This window comes from Wolffia australiana, chromosome 7 (genome assembly GCF_029677425.1).
Source record: "Wolffia australiana isolate 7733 chromosome 7, ASM2967742v1".
NCBI classification, from domain to species: Eukaryota; Viridiplantae; Streptophyta; class Magnoliopsida; order Alismatales; family Araceae; genus Wolffia; species Wolffia australiana.
In genome coordinates this window covers 966,253-991,223 of record NC_135841.1, presented here as the reverse complement: position 1 = coordinate 991,223, position 24,971 = coordinate 966,253, and the positions used below count along the sequence as shown (strand labels likewise).

General features: G+C 39.9%; 1 protein-coding gene across 1 annotated transcript; it reads left to right on the top strand.

Annotated features, from left to right (window-relative positions):
* The first annotated feature begins 9,926 nt into the window (after positions 1-9,926).
* Positions 9,927-10,676, top strand: LOC144705401 (putative transcriptional regulator tpeD). The gene has a single exon (XM_078578046.1). The coding sequence runs from the start codon at positions 9,927-9,929 to the stop codon at positions 10,674-10,676; it is 750 nt and encodes a 249-aa protein (XP_078434172.1).
* The last annotated feature ends 14,295 nt before the right edge of the window (positions 10,677-24,971 follow it).

Genomic DNA, 24,971 nt, shown 5'->3' with positions numbered 1-24,971 from the left:
GTGCAAGGAGTCTGCTATAAGCGTCCTAGATATTGAAGCCAGTTGGTAGGGAGCTGGAGCAACAACCTTGGGCCCTTTGGGGTGTGACAAAAAGGTTACGTGATTCTTTTTACCCTATCTCCTTTTAGAATTCTCTTAAGCTTATTGGCTGAGCCAATGTCTCAAGCTTTCCAACGCCTACTCACACGTGTCAAAACGATATCTGGAACTCTAGATATCGTTGTTTTGGTCCACCGCACGTGAGAGGACCTCCGCGCGCGCGACCAGCGGCGGAGCGGTGAAGCCCAGCGCACAAACAGTGGCGGAAGCGCCAAAATTTGTGCGCTCTCTCCCCCTCTCCTTATCTCTCTCTAGAGACGATAAAAAATTCTGAAAAAATTCTCAAAAATCATTCTCGGTCTAAGCTTCCTACGGAAATTTTTTCACACTTGGTAAAATTCATATCATCTATATTAATTGAACATAAACCTGCTTAATCAATAAAAACATTCCAAAACAGGGTTTGTGCAAATCTTGAACTTGAAATACTAATCGAAATTCATCCTAACTAGTTACCTAGCTCCCTGAGGGATTGACCTTTACTAAAATACTACTAGTAAGGAAATTAAATTGTTGATTGGTACTTAACTATCCTTACAAACGACTTAAGATCAATTTTAACCCTTAGTTTTGACCAAATCAGAATCCACTGCCAGAATCAAACCCACATTTGAAGAGGAAGATCCAATAGCCGGTTACACTGATCAGATGGCCCACGATCAATCCAATCATAAGAGGCAGCCATAATTGAACCCACATTTCAAGAGGAAGATCCAACCGCTGGGTACACCGATCGGACGACCACGATCAATCCGATCATAAGAGAAGCAGATCTGACAGCCAGAATCGAACCTGCATTTGAAGAGGAAGATCCGATGACCAGGTACACCGATCAAATGGTCCATGATCAATCCGATCATAAGAGAAGGAGATCTGATGGCTGGGTACACCGATCGGACGGTCCATGATCAATCCGATCATAAGAGAAGGAGATCTGACGGCTGGGTACACCGATCGGACGGTCCATGATCAATCCGATCATAAGAGAAGGAGATCCAATGACCAAAATCGAACCTGCATTTGGATACACCAAAATCTATTCCACTCTTGATGATCTGATCCGATCCAATGGCTGATGATTGGAAAAAATCAAGAAAATGGCCATAAAAATTCATTAAAATTTGAAAAAATACCAAAAAATATCAAAAAATAGGAATGGATGTGTTTTTTAAGGCCCATAACTTCTCATTCCGGAGGCGTTAGTGGCTAAAATGTTTTTGGCAGTTTCCTCTCGTCCCACTCTTCCAATGGACTGGTGGCCCCTATAAATAGAGGTGCATAAGTCTGAAAATAACTTGTACTCTTTCTGCTTTTCTCCATTTTGGAGATCTTGTGAAAGAAGGGTTTTTGAGTGCTATTCTAGGTGTTTTTCTTCTTTGTGAAGTGAATTCCTTCCCTTTCTTGATCTACCTTTGTATCTGCTGCAACACGCCAAGGCACCGGATCATGAAGAGAGATTGGTGTTTGGGAGCATCACCAAAGGAGGTAAGCCCTAAAATATTTGATTAGGATTTCATTCCAATTTATTTCATTTCGTCCATCCATTCCACATTCACCTGTCTTTCTAATTTCTGTTACAATTCATTTAACCCTATAAGTAGACTTTAATAGCTTATACCACCTATTCCTAATTAGGGCTTTCATAGGAAAACCCTAATTAGAGTTTCTTCATCACACCCATTAATTCCTCTCATCCTATCCTTACTCTAAGATTTTAATAGTATCATAATCTTTGTTGTAAATTCATAATTCTTTCGAGTAAGAATTATGAATTTATACATAGAACATAATTTAATTAAAATCACTATATATGTAGTATCTCTTCTTTCCACACAGTCTCATCTTAACAACTCTCTTACTAAGTACTTTGTTCTAAATATCAACCTTAATTGCAAAGCCTTCTCTGTGGTTCGACCCCTCACTCAACAATTTAGATCAATAATAAGTGAATTAGGGTTAATTATAAATTTTATTGCATAAGTTTCAAAATTAAACATCGACTAGGTTATCACCTGAATTTTAACTTATCAATCCACGCCAATGCGACATAGCTAGTTTATGAGATGACCATAGCTAGCCTTGATAATGATGATGATGATGAAAATGATCTATGTCCATTTATTTCACTCTGGTCCTTAAATTTTTCTCTTTTTCTTATGTCTTACACATTTAGCCACTAATTGAATTGGGATTCATTTCATCCAAAATGATGATAACGCCAATTGCCTGGCTATAAGCTTCATTTTCTTATCCAATGTCATATTGATCTAATCTAAAAGGATGCACAAAGACTATGATTAAAATGAAATGAGTATCTCTTAATTTCTGCATGTATTGAGACATTATTATCATTAGTCTATTGATCTATAATTATTGTCATTAGTCTATTGAAATTGTACAATTATGGATAATGAGGATTATGCTTAGAAGTATCTCTCTTAATATCCAACTAATATTTCATTTTTTCATAGTTTTCATTGTGTCATATTATTTTTTTATAATTCTTCAAAATATATGTGGCCTAGAAGCCAATCACACATTATATATCTTGTTCCATATTTATTGATACAATATATATTCATCATAATGCACATGTGATGCTTATAATTGAAATGCATGAATACATCCAATGATCGAGTGAATTATAATGAGGTCATATTATGGAGATAACTAATCTTTAAACATGTGTTCTGAACATTCCTATTTGGTGGATACTTTGTAGAAAGACATAAAAAATATCCATATAGAACACCACAGTCCAATCCCACTTGTATGATAAGTATGGCTGATCTAAGCCATTAATGTGGAGACATTAAGGATACATAGTAAGTGCTCTTTGGGTAATAGTTCACTGAATATATCTAGATAAATCTTATATTAGAATTAAACATATTGTCAATCAAGTTGACTTATGTCACAGTTGTGTAAGTGTTTGATGAACCAGAAATTCAAGTTAAATATTAAGACTTATGGTTTATACGACAATATTTATAATTTCCTTTAGCATAGAGTGAGCAAGGGTTGAATCCATAGAGAGCAAGTATTGATAAGTGAATATTTATCTTTGATTTATATATTTTAGATTTTTTATATTGTTTTAAGGAAAGAAATCTAATTTAACAAAAGGAAACTAGAGAAAAGTAATTTAAAATATTTATGGGCCACTACTGCATGCACAAACTATGAGTCTATTTTGTATAGAGTGACGTAGAATAAAACCCCTCGTCTATGGATGAGCGAGATTTTTCACTAACACCAAACGACGAGCCCATATGACAACTCAATTCTTATTGAATACCATGTTGCAACTCACCTTTCAGGGCACATTGAAGATGACAGGCAAACTCTAAGGATGACAAATTTCTGTACTCATTAATGGGGGTACAACACACAATTTCATCTTCAGACGGCTGCTTAGTGACATGGGCATTTAGTTGGCTTGACATCTTTCCCTACGACATCACTCTTGGTCATAACCACATCCTTTAGGGCCATCAAATGTGTCGTGACCTGGATTTAATACATATTAGTCAAGACCTAGTACAATCGGAGTGCTTTTGTATCGAAGTGGTCCTTAGGGTCTAGTGGCTGTAGAACCTTGGGTGGGTGAATACCAACTATGATCTCTTGATGTTCAGCTTCAAAGTAGATGAAGTTCCTCATACCCTTCGGATGACTCATCCACATCTCGGTCAACCTAATGTGAGCTAGGGGACGACAAACATCGTTTGTCACGTCACTCGTCGCGCTGATGGATTCATGACATATGACGTGACAGTGACATATGACAAACATTTGTCCCGTGACGCTGACCGTGATGGTGACGTGGTACCCATGATGAAATTTTAAAAGCATTTAAAGAGGGAAAAAATGGGGGAAAATTCTCCTTAAAATAATAGGGTAGATAGTGTAGATAAATATAATAAACTTAGTAATTTTTAAATATTTAAAATTTCATTATGGTGTAATATTTTTAATTACATAATTGAAAGGAAATGTTATTGGTCATATTAAATATAATATTTTGCCAATATAGATAGGAAGTATTATATAAGAGCCTATGAAGTATAAAATTATAAGTTATGGCAAAGTAAATTAAAGGGAAATTATTTTTTTCTCCATAGAATAATAGGATAACTAATATGGACAAATTTAATAAATTTATAACATTAAAATATTTCAAAGTTCATTAAGGCGTGATATTTTTATTACATAATTAAAAGGAAATATTATTGGTCATATTAAGTATAAGATTTTGCCAAGATATGTAGGAAGTATTATATAAGAGCCTATGAAGAATAAATTTATAACTTTTGGAAAAAGTAAATTAAAGGGAGATTGTTGTTTCTCCTTAGAATAATAGGATAAATAGTATGGACACATCTAATAAAATTTCTAATTTTAAATAATTAAAAATATTTTAAGGAGTATTATTTTTATTACATAATTAAAAGGAAATATTATTGGTCATATTAAGTATAATATTTTACCAAGATATATAGGAAGTATAATATAACTGCCTATGAAGTATAAATTTTAAATTATGGAAAAAGTAAATTAAAGGGAATTTTTTTTCTCCATAGAATAATAGGATAAATAGTATGGACACATTTAATAAAATTTCTAATTTTAAATAATTAAAAATATTTTAAGGAGTATTATTTTTATTACATAATTAAAAGGGAATATTATTGGACATATTAAATATTATATTTTGCCAAGAATAAAATATTATACTTAATATGTCAAATAAGAGCCTATGAAAAATAAAAATTATAAATTATGGAAAAACTAAATTATTGGGAAATTGTTCTTTTCTCCTTAGAAAACTAGGATAAATAGTATTATGAATGATACAGTTCTTTCTCCTTGGATGCCTTCAAGAATGGTGTAGTCCATGCATCTTGGGCTTCTACTTGGATGCCTCCGAGAAGCTCCTACATCATCCACTACAACTGAAAGCCTTTTCAATTCTGCAAAGGAATGAACTGGATGGGTAAGTATCAAAAAATAATTTACATGAAGTGTTTTGGTATTTAAGATGAGAACTATTACCACATACTAGATGTCATCATTAGAGAGCCCTTGCCATTATCACCATCACAAAATTGGGCATTCTTGGCACACAACCAACACTTTACAATGACAATGAGCTCAATGCTTTTAGTAGTAAGGCGTGCCCTTTTGAATGTGAGGATTGCACATCTTGTGGAGGACAAGCACTCTCTTGGGGCACAAGTCGTTCATACAGAAAGAAACTATTGGGCAAGGGTAGCAAGTCAGGGGTAAGTTCGCGCGCCTATGCGTGGCCACCATCCTAGTGTTGTCTTTGTGTCCTTCCTCTTTGTTGCTTGGAGATAAGTTTCCAGTTCCTCTATTAAAGTGAGTACTAATCACTCCCTTTCTCAAGGGGAGTACCCCATCGATAAGTTCAGAGATCCAATCTTCATCCTTGTCCCCTTGTTGAAAGCATCAGTCATTGGAATGATGTGATTTGTCCAATAGTATTAGCTTTCTTCTTGAAGTAAAGATTGAAGACACATCAAAATTCTGTAGGACAATATCAATATGTCTCATCAATGCCATCAAAATCTGAAGCATTTCCACGACTCTCATTGTCTTCAAATCACTAACATAGTTTGTTGTCTTGTAAAATGGCCCTAGGATGTCGTGAAAGTGATCCAACATTTCCCACTCATCACGAGAGATTCTCATGTCCTTCTCTGTGGCAGCAAAATTTGTAAAGCCATGAATCAATGCATCTCTGATGAGGGACCATCTAGCTCCGAAGACGCCATCGAACCAGTTCGTCGAGTGAGGGCTCACGCACGAGACCCAGACTTCGGAGTGCCCCAGCCTCGTCAATGGGCCACAAAGATGTGACTAGTGTTCGCCCGTCCCGATGCCGGTACCGGATACCGGTATCGGGACGGATGCTGGACGGATGCCGGTACCGGGAACTTCCGGTACCGGTTTTTTCCGACATCCAGATGCCGGATATCGGTATCGGATATCGGCACTGTAGCAACCGATATCCGATACCGGTATCCGTCCGATACCGTGATCCGTCTCCCGTCTCAGGGGGACAGATGACGGTATCGGATATCGGATGCGGATATCGGTTTTCGATATTCGCATCGAATTTCATAAACATTTCATATAAGTTAGTTCTTTTATGAAATTTCATATAAGTTACGTATTTCGATTTTTTAAAGTTTTGAACCTTGTTTTCTGGCAACGGCGGGAGCGGGCATCGGCGAGCACGGGCGGGCAACGGCGAGCAATGGCGGGCAACGGCGGCAGAAGGCAACAGGGGTAAGTCGATTTTCTGCTGGCAAAATAGGACCATTGCTCTTCTGTTTCTGTCAATTTCAGCTCTCTCTCTATCTTTCCTCTCAGCTTCCTCTTTTTCTCTATCTTTTCTCTCCCGTTATCTTCGTCCTCTCTCAATTTCCTATCTCTCTTCGTCCTCTCCCTCTCTCACTTTCATATCTCTATTTTACTTCTCCCTTTCTCAAATTCATAGCTCTATTTTTCTTCTCCCTCTCTCAATTTCATATCTCTATTTTTGTTCTCCCTCTCTCAATTTCATATCTCTGTCAATTTCCTATCTCTATTTTTATTCTCCCTCTCTCAATTTCATATCCCTATTTTACTTCTCCCTCCATCAATTTCATAACTCCATTTTTCTTCTCCCTACCTCACTTTCATATCTCTATTTTACTTCTCCCTTTCTCAATTTCGTAGATCTATTTTTCTTCTCCCTCTCTCAATTTCATATCTCTATTTTTGTTCTCCCTCTCTCAAATTCATATCTCTGTCAATTTCCTATCTCTATTTTTCTTCTCCCTCTCTCAATTTCATATCCCTATTTTACTTCTCCCTCTCTCAATTTCATATCTCCATTTTACTTCTCCATCTCTCAAATTCATATCTCCATTTTACTTCTCCATCTATTAATTTCATAACTCCATTTCTCTTCTCCCTCTCTCAATTTCATATCTCTATTTTACATCTTCCTCTTTCAATATCATATCACTATTTTTTTCCCCATCTCTTAATTTCATAACTCTATTACTCCTCTCCCTCTCTCAATTTCATATCTCTATTTCTCTTCTCCATCTCTCAATTTCATATCTCTAGTTTACTTCTCCTCTCTCAATTTCATATCAACATTTTACTTCTCCATCTCTTAATTTCATAACTCTATTTCTCTTCTCTCTCTCTCAGTTTCATATCTCTATTTTACTTCTCCCTCTCTCAATTTCATATCTCTATTTCTCTTCTCCCTCTCTCAAATTCATATCTCCATTTAACTTCTCCATCTATTATTTTCATAACTACATTTTTCTTCTCCCTCCCTCAATTTTATAACTCCATTTCTCTTCTACCTCTCTCAATTTCATATCTCTATTTTACTTCTTCCTCTTTCAATATCATATCACTATTTTTTCCCCCATCTCTTAATTTCATAACTCTATTACTCCTCTCCCTCTCCCAATTTCATATCTCTATTTCTCTTCTCCCTCTCTCAAATTCATATCTCCATTTAACTTCTCCATCTACTAATTTCATAACTCCATTTTTGTTCTCCCTCCCTCAATTTTATAACTCCATTTCTCCTCTCCCTCTCTCAATTTCATATCTCTATTTTACTTCTTCCTCTTTCAATATCATATCACTATTTTTTCCCCCATCTCTTAATTTCATAACTCTATTACTGCTCTCCCTCTCTCAATTTTATATCTCTATTTCTCTTCTCTCTCTCTCAGTTTCATATCTCTATTTCTCTTCTCCGTCTCTCAATTTCATATCTCTATTTCTCTTCTCCCTCTCTCAAATTCATATCTCCATTTAACTTCTCCATCTATTAATTTCATAACTACATTTTACTTCTCCATCTATTAATTTCAGAACTCCATTTTTGTTCTCCCTCCCTCAATTTCATATCTCTATTTTACTTCTTCCTCTTTCAATATCGTATCACTATTTTTTCCCCCATCTCTTAATTTCATAACTCTATTACTCCTCTCCCTCTCTCAATTTCATATCTCTATTTCTCTTCTCCCTCTCTCAAATTCATATCTGTAGTTTACTTCTCCCTCTCTCAAATTCATATCTCTAGTTTACTTCTCCCTCTCTCAATTTCACATCACCATTTTACTTCTCCATCTCTTAATTTCATAACTCTATTTATCTTCTCTCTCTCTCAGTTTCATATCTCTATTTCTCTTCTCCGTCTCTCAATTTCATAACTCTATTTCTCTTCTCCCTCTCTCAAATTGATATCTCCATTTAACTTCTCCATCTATTAATTTCAGAACTCCATTTTTGTTCTCCCTCCCTCAATTTCATATCTCTATTTCTCTTCTCCCTCTCTCAATTTCATATCTCTATTTCTCTTCTCCCTCCCTCAAATTCATATCTCCATTTTACTTCTCCATCTATTAATTTCATAACTCCATTTTTCTTCTCCCTCTAGCAATTTGAAATCTCTATTTTTCTTCCCCCTCTCTCAATTTCATAACTCCATTTTTTCTTCTCCCTCTCTTAATTGAAGACGAGCTTGTCTGATTGAGGACCGGAAGAGTAGAAGACCCACATATGGGCATTATTACAACTGAATAAGAGCTCTTCAACGGTATTTCTTCGCCTAAAATCCTTTATTACACTATGGATTTTATTGTTGATTTGGTGTTCAGGTGTCAGTCTAGACAATGTGATTTTTATGGTTAACTTAGATCTACTTTTCTTGCATATTTTATCACTTCACGATTCTGAAAACAAACGTCGAAATTGTGGGGAATATGTTAATTACGATGATGAAGATGGAGGTCGTGATTTTGATTATGCCAAGTTTTCTGTACTTCCACTGTTTCGATTGATTATTAATGTATCTAGATTTGAATTTAATTGGTCCAAAACATGTAGGATAACTTGAATTTGTGCAGAAAGATGAATCCAACTGGAGGCGGTGACCCAGACCAAGAAAGAGCTGGGTCAGGAGTCGTACGTCCCGAACGTACACAGGAGGGAACTTCCCGTGTCGTACAGAGTCGGCCTCGTACGAATCGTTCCCTCATCATCGACTACTTCGAGCTGACGGAAGATGGGTACTATGTATGCTTACTGTGCCGGGAGTTGAACCCGCACAGTAAGAGGAGACCCATTAAGAGGCAGGCGGACAGAAGCACAAATGTGTTTTGGCGCCACTTCAAATCATGCCATCCAGATCGTTATGCTGAACTGAAGGGTGAAGTCCCTGAAGAACGTGGTTAGACACGCATCACCGACAGAATGCAGAGCAGGCAGTAGGGAGAGCCAAGCCGACGGGGGCCGATCAGAGGGCACACCCCAAACGAGACGAAGAACTTCATTGCGCGGTTCGTATGCCTGACAGATTCTCCATGGAGCATCGTTGACAACGTCGCATTCAAGGATATGTGGTGGTATGCTACGCTTATAGACCTGGATCCTCCAAGTGCGAAGGTCATAAAGAGGTGGACCATCCAAATGCACGGCCAAATGAAGATTGGTGTGAGGAAGCTTTGGGAGACCGTGGTCCGAGTATCACTGATCGTAGACGCGTGGACTACGGACAACGGGACTGGGTTGCTAGGCATCACCGTCCACTGGGTGGACGACACTTGGACATACAGAGAGCGGGTTCTTGCCATCCGTGAAATCGTCGGCAAGCACGACGGGGGGAACATGGCGTCCATTGTTCTCCAAGCACTAGATGAGTTCTGTTTGCAGACGAAGGTCAGAACTCAGCAGGTTGATCGTTCAATTAGTAGAGCTTGCTAGTTTTCTTGTCTAACGTAATTATGGAGGTCTATGCTGTTACTACGGACAATGCGACGGCGAACAAGAAGATGTTGGCTTTGTTGGCGATGAAGGTCAGGAGCGTGAACCCGACGTTTACTGCCAGGAGGCACGTCCCTTGTGTCGCACATATTTTAAACATTTTTGTGCAAGCGGCGTTGAAAAGCTTCAACATTCCTTCGGCCCAGAGCGTGGAACCTGAAGAAGGCGATGTGATGATGACAGCAGATCAGTATGACAGCGACCAGGACAATGAACTCGTAGATGTCTACTCAGTATCCGATGAAATTGACGGGCCGCGCAAGCCATTATGTCTAGGTGACGCAGTTGCGAAGGTACGCAACTTAGTGTGGAGTATTCGAAGCTCTACACAACGACGAGAACTGTACACCCAAGCATGTGAAGACGATCCCGAAGTTGAGGACACCAACATGGTTGTCCTAGACTGCTCCACCCGATGGAATAGCACGTACGATATGCTGGCGGCCGCCGTAGAGAAGCGTGATGTGCTGGACGAAGTCTCGATGGCTTTCGGCCGGAAGGCGACGTCCTCGAAGCTGTCGAAGGACGAGTTGGAATTGGTCGAACAGTTCTGTCGCATCCTTGGCCATTTTGCCATATCCACAGACCATGTTTGCAAGTCCGTGACGCTAGCGATCTGCGATGTCCTACATCTCATAGACGGCCTGAGGGTTCACATGGAGGAAGTGGTTGAGCAAATTAAAGACGGAAAATTCTTCACATCTGTTTGACGTTTGCACGAAGGAGATCGGTCGAATATGGCACAGGCGTGTAGAGCGATGATTTCCAAACTTAAACAGTACGCGGAGATATTGTGGGCGAATGAGGCGATCACTGCCGCACCATTGATGGACCCAATCCGCAAAGGGTCAATGCTCTGCCCGGGGGTTCGAGAGGCGACTATCGCGTACGTACAATCGTTGTTGCCCGGTGACAGGTCGAGCCGTGTTCCGAGAATGGCCGCCTAGAGGGGGCGGCGAGGAGGTGCAGAGTTGGTTGGGTAGCTTAGCACCACTATGCGACACGTGGAACCGGCACCGTTGACAACGCGGTCGGCCTGGGATGAGTTCGACCAGTTCCTTGCGGAGACTGTGCCGAACGAGGGTGTCTACACTCCACTGTCTTGGTGGGCAACGACGGGGGCGAAGCGTTTCCCCTTGCTTGCAGCCGTCGCGAGGGACTTGTTATCCGTATGTGCGACGAGCGCCCCCGCCGAGCGCATGTTCTCAGTTGGCAACGCTATTGTCACGTACAAGCGTTCCCGTCTCTCACCGATAAGCATTGAAACACTCATCACCGTGAAGTGTTGGCTCAGTGCGGACAACAAACGTTGGTACAATGACGTCGAGCTAGGCGAGGATATTGAGGACGACGAAGATGGTGGGGTTAGCTGTTCTCGAGGTACACATCACATAACTCAACCAAATGTTATTTATACATATTTATCACTACTTATCACTTCTCTTATGGAACGCAGGTGACGATCAGGTGAGCAGAAATCTTTGACAGAGACATTGGGCTTATGTTTTTTTGACATGGCTGCATTCATAGCATACCCGTAAATTTTTTGACTGAATATCGAAAAACCGGATACCGGCGAACACTACTGTATGGTGTCTTTTGTATTAGTAGAGTTTTAATGCACTGGCCAGTCATGTAAATAAATATCCCGAATTTACTACGACAATACAGTTGAATGCACTTGCCATTAATTTCTTCATTCCATTCACTAACTATCAAACGCCATAAATGAAAATTAACTACAACCCGTGAGTATGTTCGCTTGAAATGAAAATCGTTTCCAGTTCTTAATTCAATTAACTATGTATGAAACACCATAAACTCAATTAACTTAATATGTTCATTACTCTTAATAACTAAATCTGCATTCCTCAATACACTAACTACAACACGTGACTTCTATGCTCCCAAATACACTAACTACGCTCCCAAATACACTGACTACGCTCCCAAATACACTAACTACAACATGGGACTTTTTTCACGTAAATGAAATTTGTATTTACTCTTTAATTCAGTTAACGCAAATTTATTATTATTTTTATGAAATACATCACGTAATTCTGTTCACTTAAAATAAAAATTGTTCTTACTTCTTAATTCAATTAAAAAAATTTTATTAATATTTTTTACTGTTTCTGTTAACTATAACACGTTAATAAATATTTCTGTTAACTACATCCACACTCCTTAATACACTAACTACAACACGTGACTTACTTCTCCTAAAGTGAAAACTCCATTAATTTATTAATTCCACTAACTAAATATCAAATGCCATGAATTTTCCCAAGATAACATTAAAATTTTTAGTATTTTTATTAACTACAACCCATAATTCTGTTAGCTTAAAATAAAAATTGTTTTTACTTCTTAATTCAATTAATAAATATTTATTAATATTTTTATTAACTACATCACGTAATTCTGTTCACTTAAAATAAAAATTGTTCTTACTTCTTAATTCAATTAAAAAAATTTATTAATATTTTTTACTGTTTCTGTTAACTACAATACGTTAATAAATATTTCTGTTAACTACATCCACACTCCTTAATACACTAACTACGACACGTGTATTTGTTCACCTAAATGAAAATTGTATTTACTTTTTGATTCAATTAATAAAATTTTATTATTATTTCTATCAATTACAACCACACTCCTTAAGGTTGTTTTGAAATGTTAACATGGTTATTAATGGGCCACGGGGTGGCTCAAATGCGTTTCAATTAAAAAATGGGCCACCCGTACTTATACTCTCCCGGAATTTAAAAGTTTCCGGTATGGGATAGCAAAAACTGTACAAAGAATTCGCCGGATGTCGATTTTCGATATCCGGATATCGAAAACCGATATCCGGCATCCGAGATCCGCCACGTCCCTACCCCTCCGATATCCGATATCGATATCCGTCCACCACCTGAGGGACGGATATCGGCCGATATCCGATATCCGAGATCCTATACCGTCCCTCTTTAGTACTGATATCGGATATCGGACGGATATCGGGACGGGCGAACCCTAGATGTGACATTATCTTTCCTTATGTTTTCTTTGTCTAGAAGGCCTTGTATGTCGGCCGTGTATGTGTTTGTTTTTTGTTGGTTTGCACATGTTTGGGGCCGCTTACAGACCAATACATTTGTGCATGTGTGAACCCAAGTGTGGGCATAGTAGTAGGTCTCTCTCCTATTAGGGGGGCCTAATTACTTTATTGGGCCTTCTCCCCTTTATTTCTAAGAGGGAAGGACCATATTTGCCCCTATAAAAGGTGGGACCGCCCATTGGAGAGGAAAGAGAAAAAAGATTGAATAAATGTGATTTTTAGGATTTTTCCTAATTTTTTAGTGTTTTATTGAGTTTTCACCATATTTATGAAAATGCCATTGCGAAGTTTGGAGAGAGAAAAAAACCCTAGAGTTCGCCGAAAACTGCCGTCGTCTTCATTGGAAACCGTCCCACATGTGACCACCGTCCCTTGGGTCGCCTGTGCTGCCCCCGCGGTTGATCGTGCTGCCACCGTAACCTTTTGGCCACCAACCGCGGCCATAGCCGCCAGCTGCAGCCCCCATCTGCAGTCACAACCGCAATCGCGGCCACAATCGCAGCCACCAGCCGCACCCACAGTTGCAACCGCAGCTGCCACCATGCACGTCATTACCGTTGCTGCTCCTGTCACTGTCGTCATTCGTTAGTGCCCCCGTCGCCGCTCATCATCGCGCGATTGCTAGCCAGGTCGCTTGTTGACCCCGTAATCACTGATACAAACGTCAGGCCAGCCGTCAGGAATTGGGTACGCCCACACTTTTTCCCTTGTATACATTCAATTATTTCTTTAAGTACCCCTAGAGCATGTCTCCACCATCAGGGTTAGGTTAGTGATAGATAGGAATACGTTAGTAGGAATAGGTTTCTATCAGTATGATATTGGTTGGTGCTTTGCACGGTGCACGCACGAGCGGCAGTAGTCGTACTCACACCGTCAGCCCTCAACCTGTCGTCCGGGTCATCAGGAGCCTAGAGGCATTCCCAGGTCACACTTATTATAGCCTAGTGGTGTTGGTGTTCGTCATCGCCGGATTTATACTTCTTAGTGATTTCATCATTTCATCGTCACTTGCATTACGTCCGCACTAGTTGTCTCCACTACATGACATGACTGCCTTCACCATCCCTGTGTGTAACACGAGTCGTTTGATCCTGCCATCCATCCTGTTACATCATACTAGTATCAGAGCTTGAGTTAAGCGCTTCTAGTTCACAATCCGCCTGATACATCATATTGGTATCAGAGTCGATCGTGCTAACCTTTGTGCTTAGCACCGTCGGTCACACTTTTCTTGTTTTTGCACTTAATCGCACGCACATGCATATCTTGAAATTCATATTCTCATCATCTCATCATTTAGTAGGAGTCCCCTACCCTTTACGTAGTATCTGCCTATGACGATGGTTCGGGCACATAGTAGTGTTCGAGGGGACTAATCGTTAGCTCAGGGATGGGAGAATGATCCCTGAACTTATGATCTTCCTTTAGAAGATCAGGTTTACACTCATCGTTTGCTCACTTACCCCAATGATGATGGTCTAAACACCTATCCGGAGGATAGGGAAACATATTTATGTAATTGGAGCACGCCTCAGAGTCTAAGACGGCCACGCCAACGACCATCATGGTGCTATCAGTCACCCGAGGTAGTTACTGCCAGTGCTTATGGAGCGAGTCTGATAGGTGGGACAATCTTTTCGCCACCATCTCCTCAACCCAGACGTGTGCCACGACAACTAGATGACCGTTATTGTTAGCGAGATGATTATTATCATCGGCAAGACGATCATTACCAAGATGATCTCCATCAGGATGATTACAATCGCTACTAGGATGATCCTTGCCAAGATGATCACCATTAATGCGATCATGATTACTGCCCGAACGATCGCTACCACGGCGATCACCATCAAGGCAATCACTATTGACAACAGAGCGTTCGCTATCAAGATGATCTCCACCTAGACGATTGCCATCATGATGATCACTATCGATCGCGAGACAACCGTTACCACTGACAAGATGATTGCTACCAAGATGACCACCCCGAGGATGTTCACTATAGACAGCGATACCACTGCCACTATTCGTAGGACGACTGTCCCAGACAATATGGCGATCGCTACTTGGATGATTGCCGCATGGACAATCCCTGCCGCCTACATGACAATTACTATGGATATCTGGATGATCGTCCCCGGCCACAGGATGACTGCCACCAGCAACAGGACATATATTAGACAGGAGCGATGTACGACCACCAAGGTGTACATCGTAAGTCGATTCCTATCCAATACCTAACTTCGGGTGGACCATACCCACCATTGGCCCCTTATGTTGCCCTGGACCTGCATGGGCAAGGATACCCCCATCCACCGCCAATGCCTAGCACTCAGTAGGCACCTCCTGCCGAGCCCACCTATGGGGCCCCACCCGCGGCCCTGACCCAACATATGTCTTTTATGCGGTTCCTGTACTTCTAGAGTTAGTTGAACTGTTGGTTACCTTGAGTTATCAATTCCCAGTAGGGCCTCCAGAAGAGCCTCTGTCATTGTCGATGTCGCAGCTTGGATTTAGTACCGATCTGGACTTTTAGCCATGCTTCCCGTTTATATCCTAAGAAAGTTTATGGATGATTCCCGATCACTGCAGAAATTTCTGTGCATTACTAACACCACGCTGAAATGGTGATAGCCGTGCCTTTCAGGATAGGACCCATACACCGCATCCCTAAAGATGCGAATCACATTCACGAGAGGAGGTCTGATGCACCTCCATATTTCCTTTCCGATCGCGATGTTCTATTCGTGAGGTACTTCTAGAAGCCGATGTGGCTTCTCTGAGATACACGAGTTGGTCTTACTATGACTTAACCCTCTACCATGGATAGATAGGCTGAGGCAGACTCATCTTTGTATATTACTTAGTATGTTCTTGTGATACGAGAGATTTCATGATGCGGTAATGGGTTATTCCCTAGGCAGAGTTTGCTACCTTATTGCTAGTGATTTACGTCATCGAGTTGATTATATTCGATACCATGTATGGTCATATACCACGTAAGACTCCTGACCTCACCCTTTTAGTCATGCAGTTTAGGCTCTCAGATTGTGGAGTTGCATTTGCGCATCATGTGAGAGAGCCACGTCATAAAATTCATGCATGCATTGCATTCCAACATGAGAAGTATGAATGTGTTGCCAATTTACATTGACGCCCAGTTAGATACTATGAGGGCGACTTGGTTATGGATAGGTTGAAGCCTGATAGATACTCTCTAAGGGTTGCTACGATGCTCCAGACTCATAGTGTTGGGCCTTTCTAGAAAGTTAGAATGGTTGGGAAGATTGCATGCATTGCGAGTATTTCCCTTAATTAGAGAATATGCCCCATTATCAATTTGTCCAACCTTGAGTCATACCAACCCATGCTTCCTCTTTTCTCCACCAAAAAGCCAACCCCTTCTGGTCCTAGTAGACTAAATTCAATTGTGAGTGAGTTTGCCAATCCACCTTCCCCAGTTTGCGCCCCACTTAGGGATGAGAGCGTAGAGAAGGTACTAGGGGAGATAATTAACATTGCCAGGAAAGGCGACATGAGACGACTATTCCTTATTTGATGGGATGGTCACCCCCCTATTGAAGCACTCGTGGATATAGAAGACGATCTCTGATGACCCGTCCAACGTGAGCTATCCCCTCGACATGATGCAGTTAGTCTCAAGGTTAACACTATCAAGCTTTCCCCACGCTGGGAGGATGATGGAGGACCTTCCAGCTTCGAAGACTGCGTCAAACCAGTTCATCAAGTGAGGGCTCACGCGCGAGACCTAGCCTTCGGAGTACAAAGGTTTGATGTTATTTTTCCTTACGCTTTCCTTGTTTAGTAGGCCTTGCATGTCAACCTTGTATGTGTTTGTTTTTTTGTTTGTTCGCACGTATTTGGGCCGCTGTACGAACCAACACATTTGTGCGTGTGTGAGTGATAACCTGCAAATTAATACGACTAATTAATGAATTTTACATTGTATTTATGTGTTTTAATGATTTTATTTGCATGTTATCATGTTAAAATAAAGATAGATCACTTAAACTCTCATTTTACTATTATTTCAGATTTTTTATCATTTTTTTACATGGAATTTAACATCATTTTAGTGAAGAAATATTTTCTACAGTGCTTTAAATACTTGGCTAAAGGTTGGTAAGTGTTTTCATGATTTTTCAGGAATTTTTCCATATTTTTATATAATGTTTTGACCATTATATAGCCAAGAAATGATTTTTACATATTTAAATAACACATATATTATTTATTTGGCATTTATAATATATTTAAATATTTACTAAGGAGTATCCACGTCATTCGCCCAAAATTCCGGCGAATAAATGGATATATTTATTTAAATAAGAATAAAGAGAGGAGAGAGAGAAGAATAGTCAACATAAGTGGCTATGATTTAAAATATTTAAAGAGAGAAGAGAGAGAAGAATAGCGGCTTATGATTTAAAATATATAAAAGAGAGAAGAGAGAGAGAAGAATGGTCAAAGATTGCAGCTAAGAGAATAAAAAATTATTTTTTTAAAAAAGACCTTTTGTCCTTTTCTTTTGTTTTTATTATTTTAGGCTGACGTGGAGCGTTTTGAGCCCTTCGAATTTTGGAATCACACACCAATGATTGCGCGCTTTTGACGCGCACAACGACGTCTCAGGACGTGATCTGAGGAAGCGGAAAATGAGAAATGATTATGCGGGCCAATCAAAAAGCGTTTTTTCCAAGCTTCTTGGAGCAGAGATAAAACGATCCAACGGCCTAGATTTATCATCACTAAAACCTTGATATCTTGAGATCTAGATATCGGATTGGGCTGAAATTTTGAGCGTAGGTTGTTCTTTTCCCCCTCTACAATCCAGACGATTGGATCTTTAAATGGAGGTCTGGAAAAGGGCGAAAATCACTTTTTGGGGTCTCTCCCCCAAGCAATTGCCAGGAAGGACACAGGAGGGATTCTTGAAGTCGACAGATCTTGCTTCTGAACTCAAATTTGTAAGTCTCTAATTTTTATTTCAATCATCTTCTTGAACGATTCTAAAACAATGAGGCATGGGCGAAATATACATGCCCTAGAATTGTGTTTTGAATGAAATCAGCACTCTATTTTGATTCTAATTCGAGATCTGATTTTTGATCCTTAATTCTACATCAATTTAAAATATTTCTGCTTCATTAGATTTTTAATTTAGGGTCGGATTTCATTTTTTCCTCAATTTCTTCACTTTCTCTCTCTAGGTTAATTTGTTTAGTTTCTCTCTCTAGATTTCGATTTTTATTGTTTAGGAATTTAATTTAATATATAAAAAACCTAAAAATTAAATTTGAATCGAGAATTCATCTATCTTGAAGTCCAAATTAAAAATCCCTTTCTTGATCATTTAATTCCCAATTTTCATTCATAAAAAATTGTTTTAAAATTTTTTAATAATTGGGAAATTAATAATCTGAATTAATCTGATATTAAAATTAAAATATTCATATCTTGAATTTTCTGACCGAAATATCAAAAATCAAATTAAGTTTTACTTAATTTTGATTAATTAAAGAATATTATTAAGGATAATTAAGATTTATTAATTGCAAAATTAAATCATCTTTGAATTAATTCATTGAAATTGGATAAAAATTTTCATTTGTTTCCTCCCTGTGGTTCGACCCCTTACTTGCTCTGTATTTTATATTTAGTGAATAAGGGAAATTATAAATTTTATTGTATAAGTCTATATCCAAAATCAACGACATTTTTACGTGCATTTTTTAGGCTTAACAGTGAGCTCGAGTGTGGGCATTGGTAGTAGCTCTCTCTCTCTTATTAGGGGGCCCTAATTACTTTAGTTGGTCCTTCTCCCCTTTATTTCTAAGGTAGAAGGCCCATATTTGCCCCTATAAAAGGTGGGCTGCCCATAGGAGAGGAAAGAGAAAAATGATTGAAGAAAATGTGATTTTTTAAGGATTTTTCCTGATTTTAGTGTTTTATTGAGTTTTTTGTATGTATATGAAAATGCCACTGTAAAGTTAGGAGAGAGAACAACCCTAGAGTTTGTCGGAAACCGCTGCCGTCTTCACCAGAAACCGTTGTTGCTGCCACCGCTGGCATCCTTCCCGCCAGCGAGCGCTGCCCATTGGGTCGCTTGTATGACCACCTTGGCAGATCACGCCACCACCGTGGCCTTTTAGCCACCAACCGCGGCCCCAATCGCGGCCGCCAACCCCAGTGGCGACTGCAACCACAACGGCGACTACAAACGCAACCGCAGCTGCAAGCTACAGCCATGGCCTCAACCGCAATTACAGTTGCGGCCGCATGCCGCAGCCCCAATCGGGGCCGCCAGCCGCCGCTGCGGTTGCAATCGCCGTCGTGACCGCCAGCTGCCAACAACCTATCGCCACTGGCACACAATGCTGCCATGGCCTACTGCCACTGCCGTGCCCTGCCATCACAACTGCTGTCGCCAGCTGCCAACCGTCGCTGCTGCTAGCACCTCTGTTCCCTGCTGCCACCATCGTACCCTGCCATCGCCATCGCACCCAGCCGTTGCCACGCCTTTCTACCTTGCAACCTACGCCGCAAGCGCATCGCAATGGCACTTGTTTTCGCACTTATGCCGTCGAGCCTAGCTGCCACTTACGCTGATGGGCTAACACCACTCCTGCCGCAACGCCCTTTGGTTTGCCCACCTTTACGTCCACCGCAATACCCATCGCCATGCCTCGCTGCCGCGCCCTCCGCTGCTCCGGCCTCCTTGTTGCCGCACCTGCCCCACTTTGCTGTCACACTATCGTCATGGCCACGGGGCTCATTGACGCCACAACCAAGCACATCACCGCCATTGCTGCTCCCATCGCTATCGTCGTTTGATAGTGCCCTCGTCATTGCTCGTCATCACTCGATCACTAGCCAAGTCGCCTGTTGGCCCCGTTATCGCTGATACTAGTGTCAGGCCAGCCCTCATGAATCAGATACTAACGAAGTGAAAATGGGGTGTTAATTTTGTGTCGTTATTATTTTTCTTCAATCAAATAAAATTCTATGTATAATCTTACTCATATATGTATAAGGTAGAGTAAGGTCGTCTCCACAGGGACTGGTCTTTAGGGATGTCGATAAGCGAGTTGTTAGTTATTTTTATATAAGGAGAGATATAATAATAAGATCTAATAATAATACTAAAGATAGTAAGTATAAGAAGAGATAAGTAATTAGCAAGTAGAGGATAGAAGAAAGAAAAGAGTTTTTATATATATACTAAGAGAGAAAAAGGGTTCAAGAAGTATTTATATATATACCTATGCTAATAATATTTATACAAGGAGAGAGTCTTAAGTAATTGTAATATACTAAGTAAGAATGAATAAAGGATAGTTATATTAATATAAGATCACTCATACTTATAGAATACTACTTATATAGGTGAAATATTTATTATATAAATACTATATTTACCTTAAGATGTTTTTTATATGTTTCCATATTTCATATGTATTTTATTGTTAAGAGAACTATGTAATATGTTTTTATAATTATAAATATATATCATACTGATTTTCAGAGTTAAGGGGTTAATTTAATCGAACACCTTGAAGGTGTTCAGCCAAATGCCCGAAAGGTAATCAAATACGAAAGAGAGATATGAATTATATATATTTATATGATTTTTATATAGTTTTATATAGGTTTTATAAAACAAAATCAGGGATAAGAGGGTATTTCTGTCAAACGCCAATGAGGTGTTCAACAGAATGCCGGATTGAACTCGTGGTAAAAGGAATGAATATTTTTAGAAATATTATAAGGATGATGAGATGGAACTTAGGCAAATTGAAAATAATGATCGAACACAGTAGGTGTTCGATGAAATGCTAAAATGAATTTGCAGTGGAAAATTCTAAGAAAATCCAGATCTACCAAGGTTGTTCAAGAAATGTGTATGAAAGTAACTGATACATGGGAAGTAATTGATACATGGAATCTGCAGAAGGTGGGATTCGCCGACGGCTCCTGACTCCTCTCCGACCGTGTTATCCTTCAGGTAAGTATCTCAAACTCCTTTCACTCTCAATGTGTTCCCCCGTCAGGTCACAGCACTATCACTACCATCGACCGAGAGAATCGAAATGGAATGAACATGAGAAGGAGGATCTTCCCCTCCTCTGATTTTTATTTCAAAAATGAAAATCAAGTTTGGGGAGAAAGATATCAAAATTAGGGGCTTTCAGCACCTTTTAACGGCCTAGGAGGGGTCCCATAGGCCATCTGATGGAGGGGGATGGCTCTGGGGATCCTCCTGAGCCGTTGGATCGTCAATGGTTCCCCCTTGCCAGCTGAAAATGGCCTCCGGCTAGTGGTGTCAATGGGGACAACATCTGGGGGTGAAGATGGACAAGATTGCCCCCCGACCGTCCGATCCCCCATTCGAATGGGTTCAATGACTCTGATTAAATTGTAGCTGTGAACCCATTCGTAATGGTGTACCCTTCCCTTCCACGTTAGCTTGATGCGTCAGCGTACTCTGTCAACCTTTATGTCTTCTGATTTGTATGCCGAAGGGCCCCGCATCTGCGTCAGCCATTGTGGACCAATTAGAAGTCCCTGAAAAACATAAAACATATGTTAAATGAATGAAATAGACCCCACCGTCTGATCTTCTAAAAGAAGATCATACGGGTGAGATTGTCTCCGTCTACTTAAAATGGCCCGAAAAGACGTGCTTCGGGCCACGTTGGCTGAAAGCCCGGTCTTGACTTCCTTCTTTTTCTTTTGATCACGGCCCGTTGGGCTGCGATCACACAATTAAGTGCTCTTATCCCATATGGAGAATATCTAAAAGATGAAATAATACATAAATGTTGGCAGAAATTGTAGATTGAAATTGAAATAACATACCTCTCTAGTGCGCGATTGACTTCTCCGTGGGCCTCTATGGGCTTGATCTCTCCTCTCGCGGGCTGGCTGGGCTTGCTGGGTGCCGCCCCTTGTTGGGTTGCGGGCGGGTTTGAGCGCCCTGTGCACTCGTGCGGCCTACGGCTGCCATGGATGGTGCTACGCCTAGCCAGCTCCTTGGCCGGCCCAAAAACAAAAATTTTAATTTCTATACATGTTCATATATATTTTTCTTCTTCATTTAATTAATTGGCTCTATTTCTTTCTTCTATTTATTTCTCCAACATCCTTTTCTTCCCTACAATAGCATAGATACATACTAAATAGAGCATTAGAAAATGTTTTAAACATATTTTTACTAGGAAATTCTTAAGTATGTAGAACATACATAAAAATGACATTAAAATGCAATTTTAATCACTTGCTCTATTTAGTGCATCAAATGTTAATTCTTATAAATTTGGAGAAAATACTCATGAAATGATTTCAAAATGATTTTGAAATTTGTATGATTACATGACACATTTTGGGTCTGTCAGGTACACCCACACTTCTTCCCTTGTACGCGTTCAATTATTTCTTTCAGTGCCTCCCAAGCGTGTCTCCACTGCCAGGGTTAGGTTAGTGATAGATAGGAATACAACAGTGAGAATAGGTTTCTATTGGTACAATCTTGGTTGGTGCTTTGCACGGTGCATGCACGAGCGGCAATAGTCGTACTCATACCATCAGTGTGCCGTTCGACCCCCGTGTCCATCGTGTTACATCAATCTTGCTTCTTCAATGCAGCATGTAACATGCCATACGTACTCTTCCATCGTGTTGGACGATCCAATGGGGTTTTGCTATGATTCTTTTGTTCGAGGTCTTTACATTTCTTCACATACTGTTGGTTTTGTTGAGTCGATGCTCGCATACATGTGACTAAGGCTCTCAAACGTGAGATTGCATCCCCCAAGACAAGGGCATGATCATGAATGGTCATGTCTCCATGGCTCATCGCGGTGTCGCACATGGCATCCAAATCATCTAAGCGCCAAAAGCACTATCGTCTCATTGGCCAAATATGCAACTTTTAACAATCCTAGGAGGAGGTATATTCTCAATTACATGCAATGACTTCAAGAAAACTTGAACTACAATCTTCAGCACATGGGACATGTCGGTCCAATGTGAAATAGTCATTCACCTCACTAAGCTCTTTTGCTAGTAGTGATATCATCCGTCCATTGCTTTAGGCATTGTCTGTGGTAATAGCGCCAACCTACATCAACAAATTGTGAGATTTGTAATAAGATGATCCATTACAGAATTAATATTGATAGGTTTGTTACCAATCTTCATTCTCAAACCAAGTCATCTAACTTTGGAGCACAATTTTGCTCATATTCTCACCATCGTGCTTTCCCTCAAGCTCGCGTAATCCAGGCACATATTTCTCATTGATTGTTCACCCAATGAACCATGATGCCCAAAAGACCACATGAATTCTCAACAATCCACCCGTCCAGTGTCAATGAGACCTTGGGGACATTTGCGAACAAATCTACAAGCCTCCCCTTCATGACCCCGTGTAGTTTCTATATCACAACCTTTATTGCCTTTGATTTTGGCGGGCCAACAATCATCTCAGTGGCGTACTTCCACATGATCTTGAACCCCACACTGTCCACGATGGTCCATGGGGAGTTTGTAAGACAAACAAATTACCGAAGGATCTCCTACATCTTCTCTAGACTCTTCATCACTGCACCGCCTTACCTGTAGGCCTCAGGAATTGAGCATTGATAAGTAGGAATGTCCTTCAACTTATCATGGATTCTAACTTGATTGAACTCCAAATTCCTCCAGAATATGTTTGTAGATCCATCTTTATGCCTCTTCAACCTATTCTATAATGCCCATATGTCTGACTGAACCTCCGTGAAATATTTCAATATTTCTGCCTTCCCTTTGCATTTTGTATGAGATGTCTTAACCAAAGACATAGGGGTTTCTGAACATTGTCTGCCGATGACTCTACACCTGAGCACGCAAGTCGCCACGTGGGAATTCCATTCAAGACTATGTAATACACATGTAAGTATGCATATAAGATGAAAAAGCAACAGCTAAGTTAAATAAGTATGCACAAAATTGTAACACAAAAGTAAATTTTCAGCAATAATTAGGTGAAAGAGACAGTGCATCGATGAATTAAATTGGTGAAACAAAATAGTGCATTGAGAGGAGTTAAATTCTGATCAGCTCATTTAGCTAAATTCAAAAATAATGCATTGGGATAAATTTAGATACAAGTTCAGCTCTAATAAGAGTTAAATCTTATCAGAATTCGAGGTTGAACATAATTACAAAGTTAAATCCCAATGGAACTACCCTTTGTAGTTTTTTCATTTCAAATTGCCTGGATGCTAGCCATCGTCTTGGGGGGACATCTATCTCCAACATAGACAGTATCACTAGAACACTGAATTACAGTGTGCAGAGAGACAAGTATCGAGAGTAGATAAAGTAAAGGGTCAGGACTGCTGGGGCAGACCGTATCCCCCAAGATGTAGAAAGAAGATGGAGAAAGGTGATGGAGAAAATGATGTGTGAAGAGACAGTAGAAAATGCAGAGAAAGCGAGAAAAATGGAGGGACAATTAGATGGATAAAGATGATGTGCATAGAGACAAATAAACAGAGAAGAAAATTTAGAGAAAAAAGGGAAAAGAGCTCTCTTGCCTGAAATTTAGAAATGACCGTAATACAGCTTAATAACTATTTTCTAGAGAATGTTCTACTAAAAAACACTTGAGAAACACATAATATGGTCATTAGAGAAAAAATACAATCTAGGTGATCAGGTAGTTTATGTATAAATGATCTGTATTTTTCATTTGTAACTATAAGTACTCACAACAGGCAATCCCTATCTAGTGGAAGCATGTTTTGCAAAACTTTCATCATCACAAATTTTGGATGGGAGATCTTTCTCTGAAAACATCATAATTATCAATTAATGTTGAATTTTA

Bases quoted from the DNA above. Each gene is read 5' to 3' on its own strand.
- LOC144705401 (XM_078578046.1), top strand. From the start codon at position 9,927: ATGGAGGTCTATGCTGTTACTACGGACAATGCGACGGCGAACAAGAAG.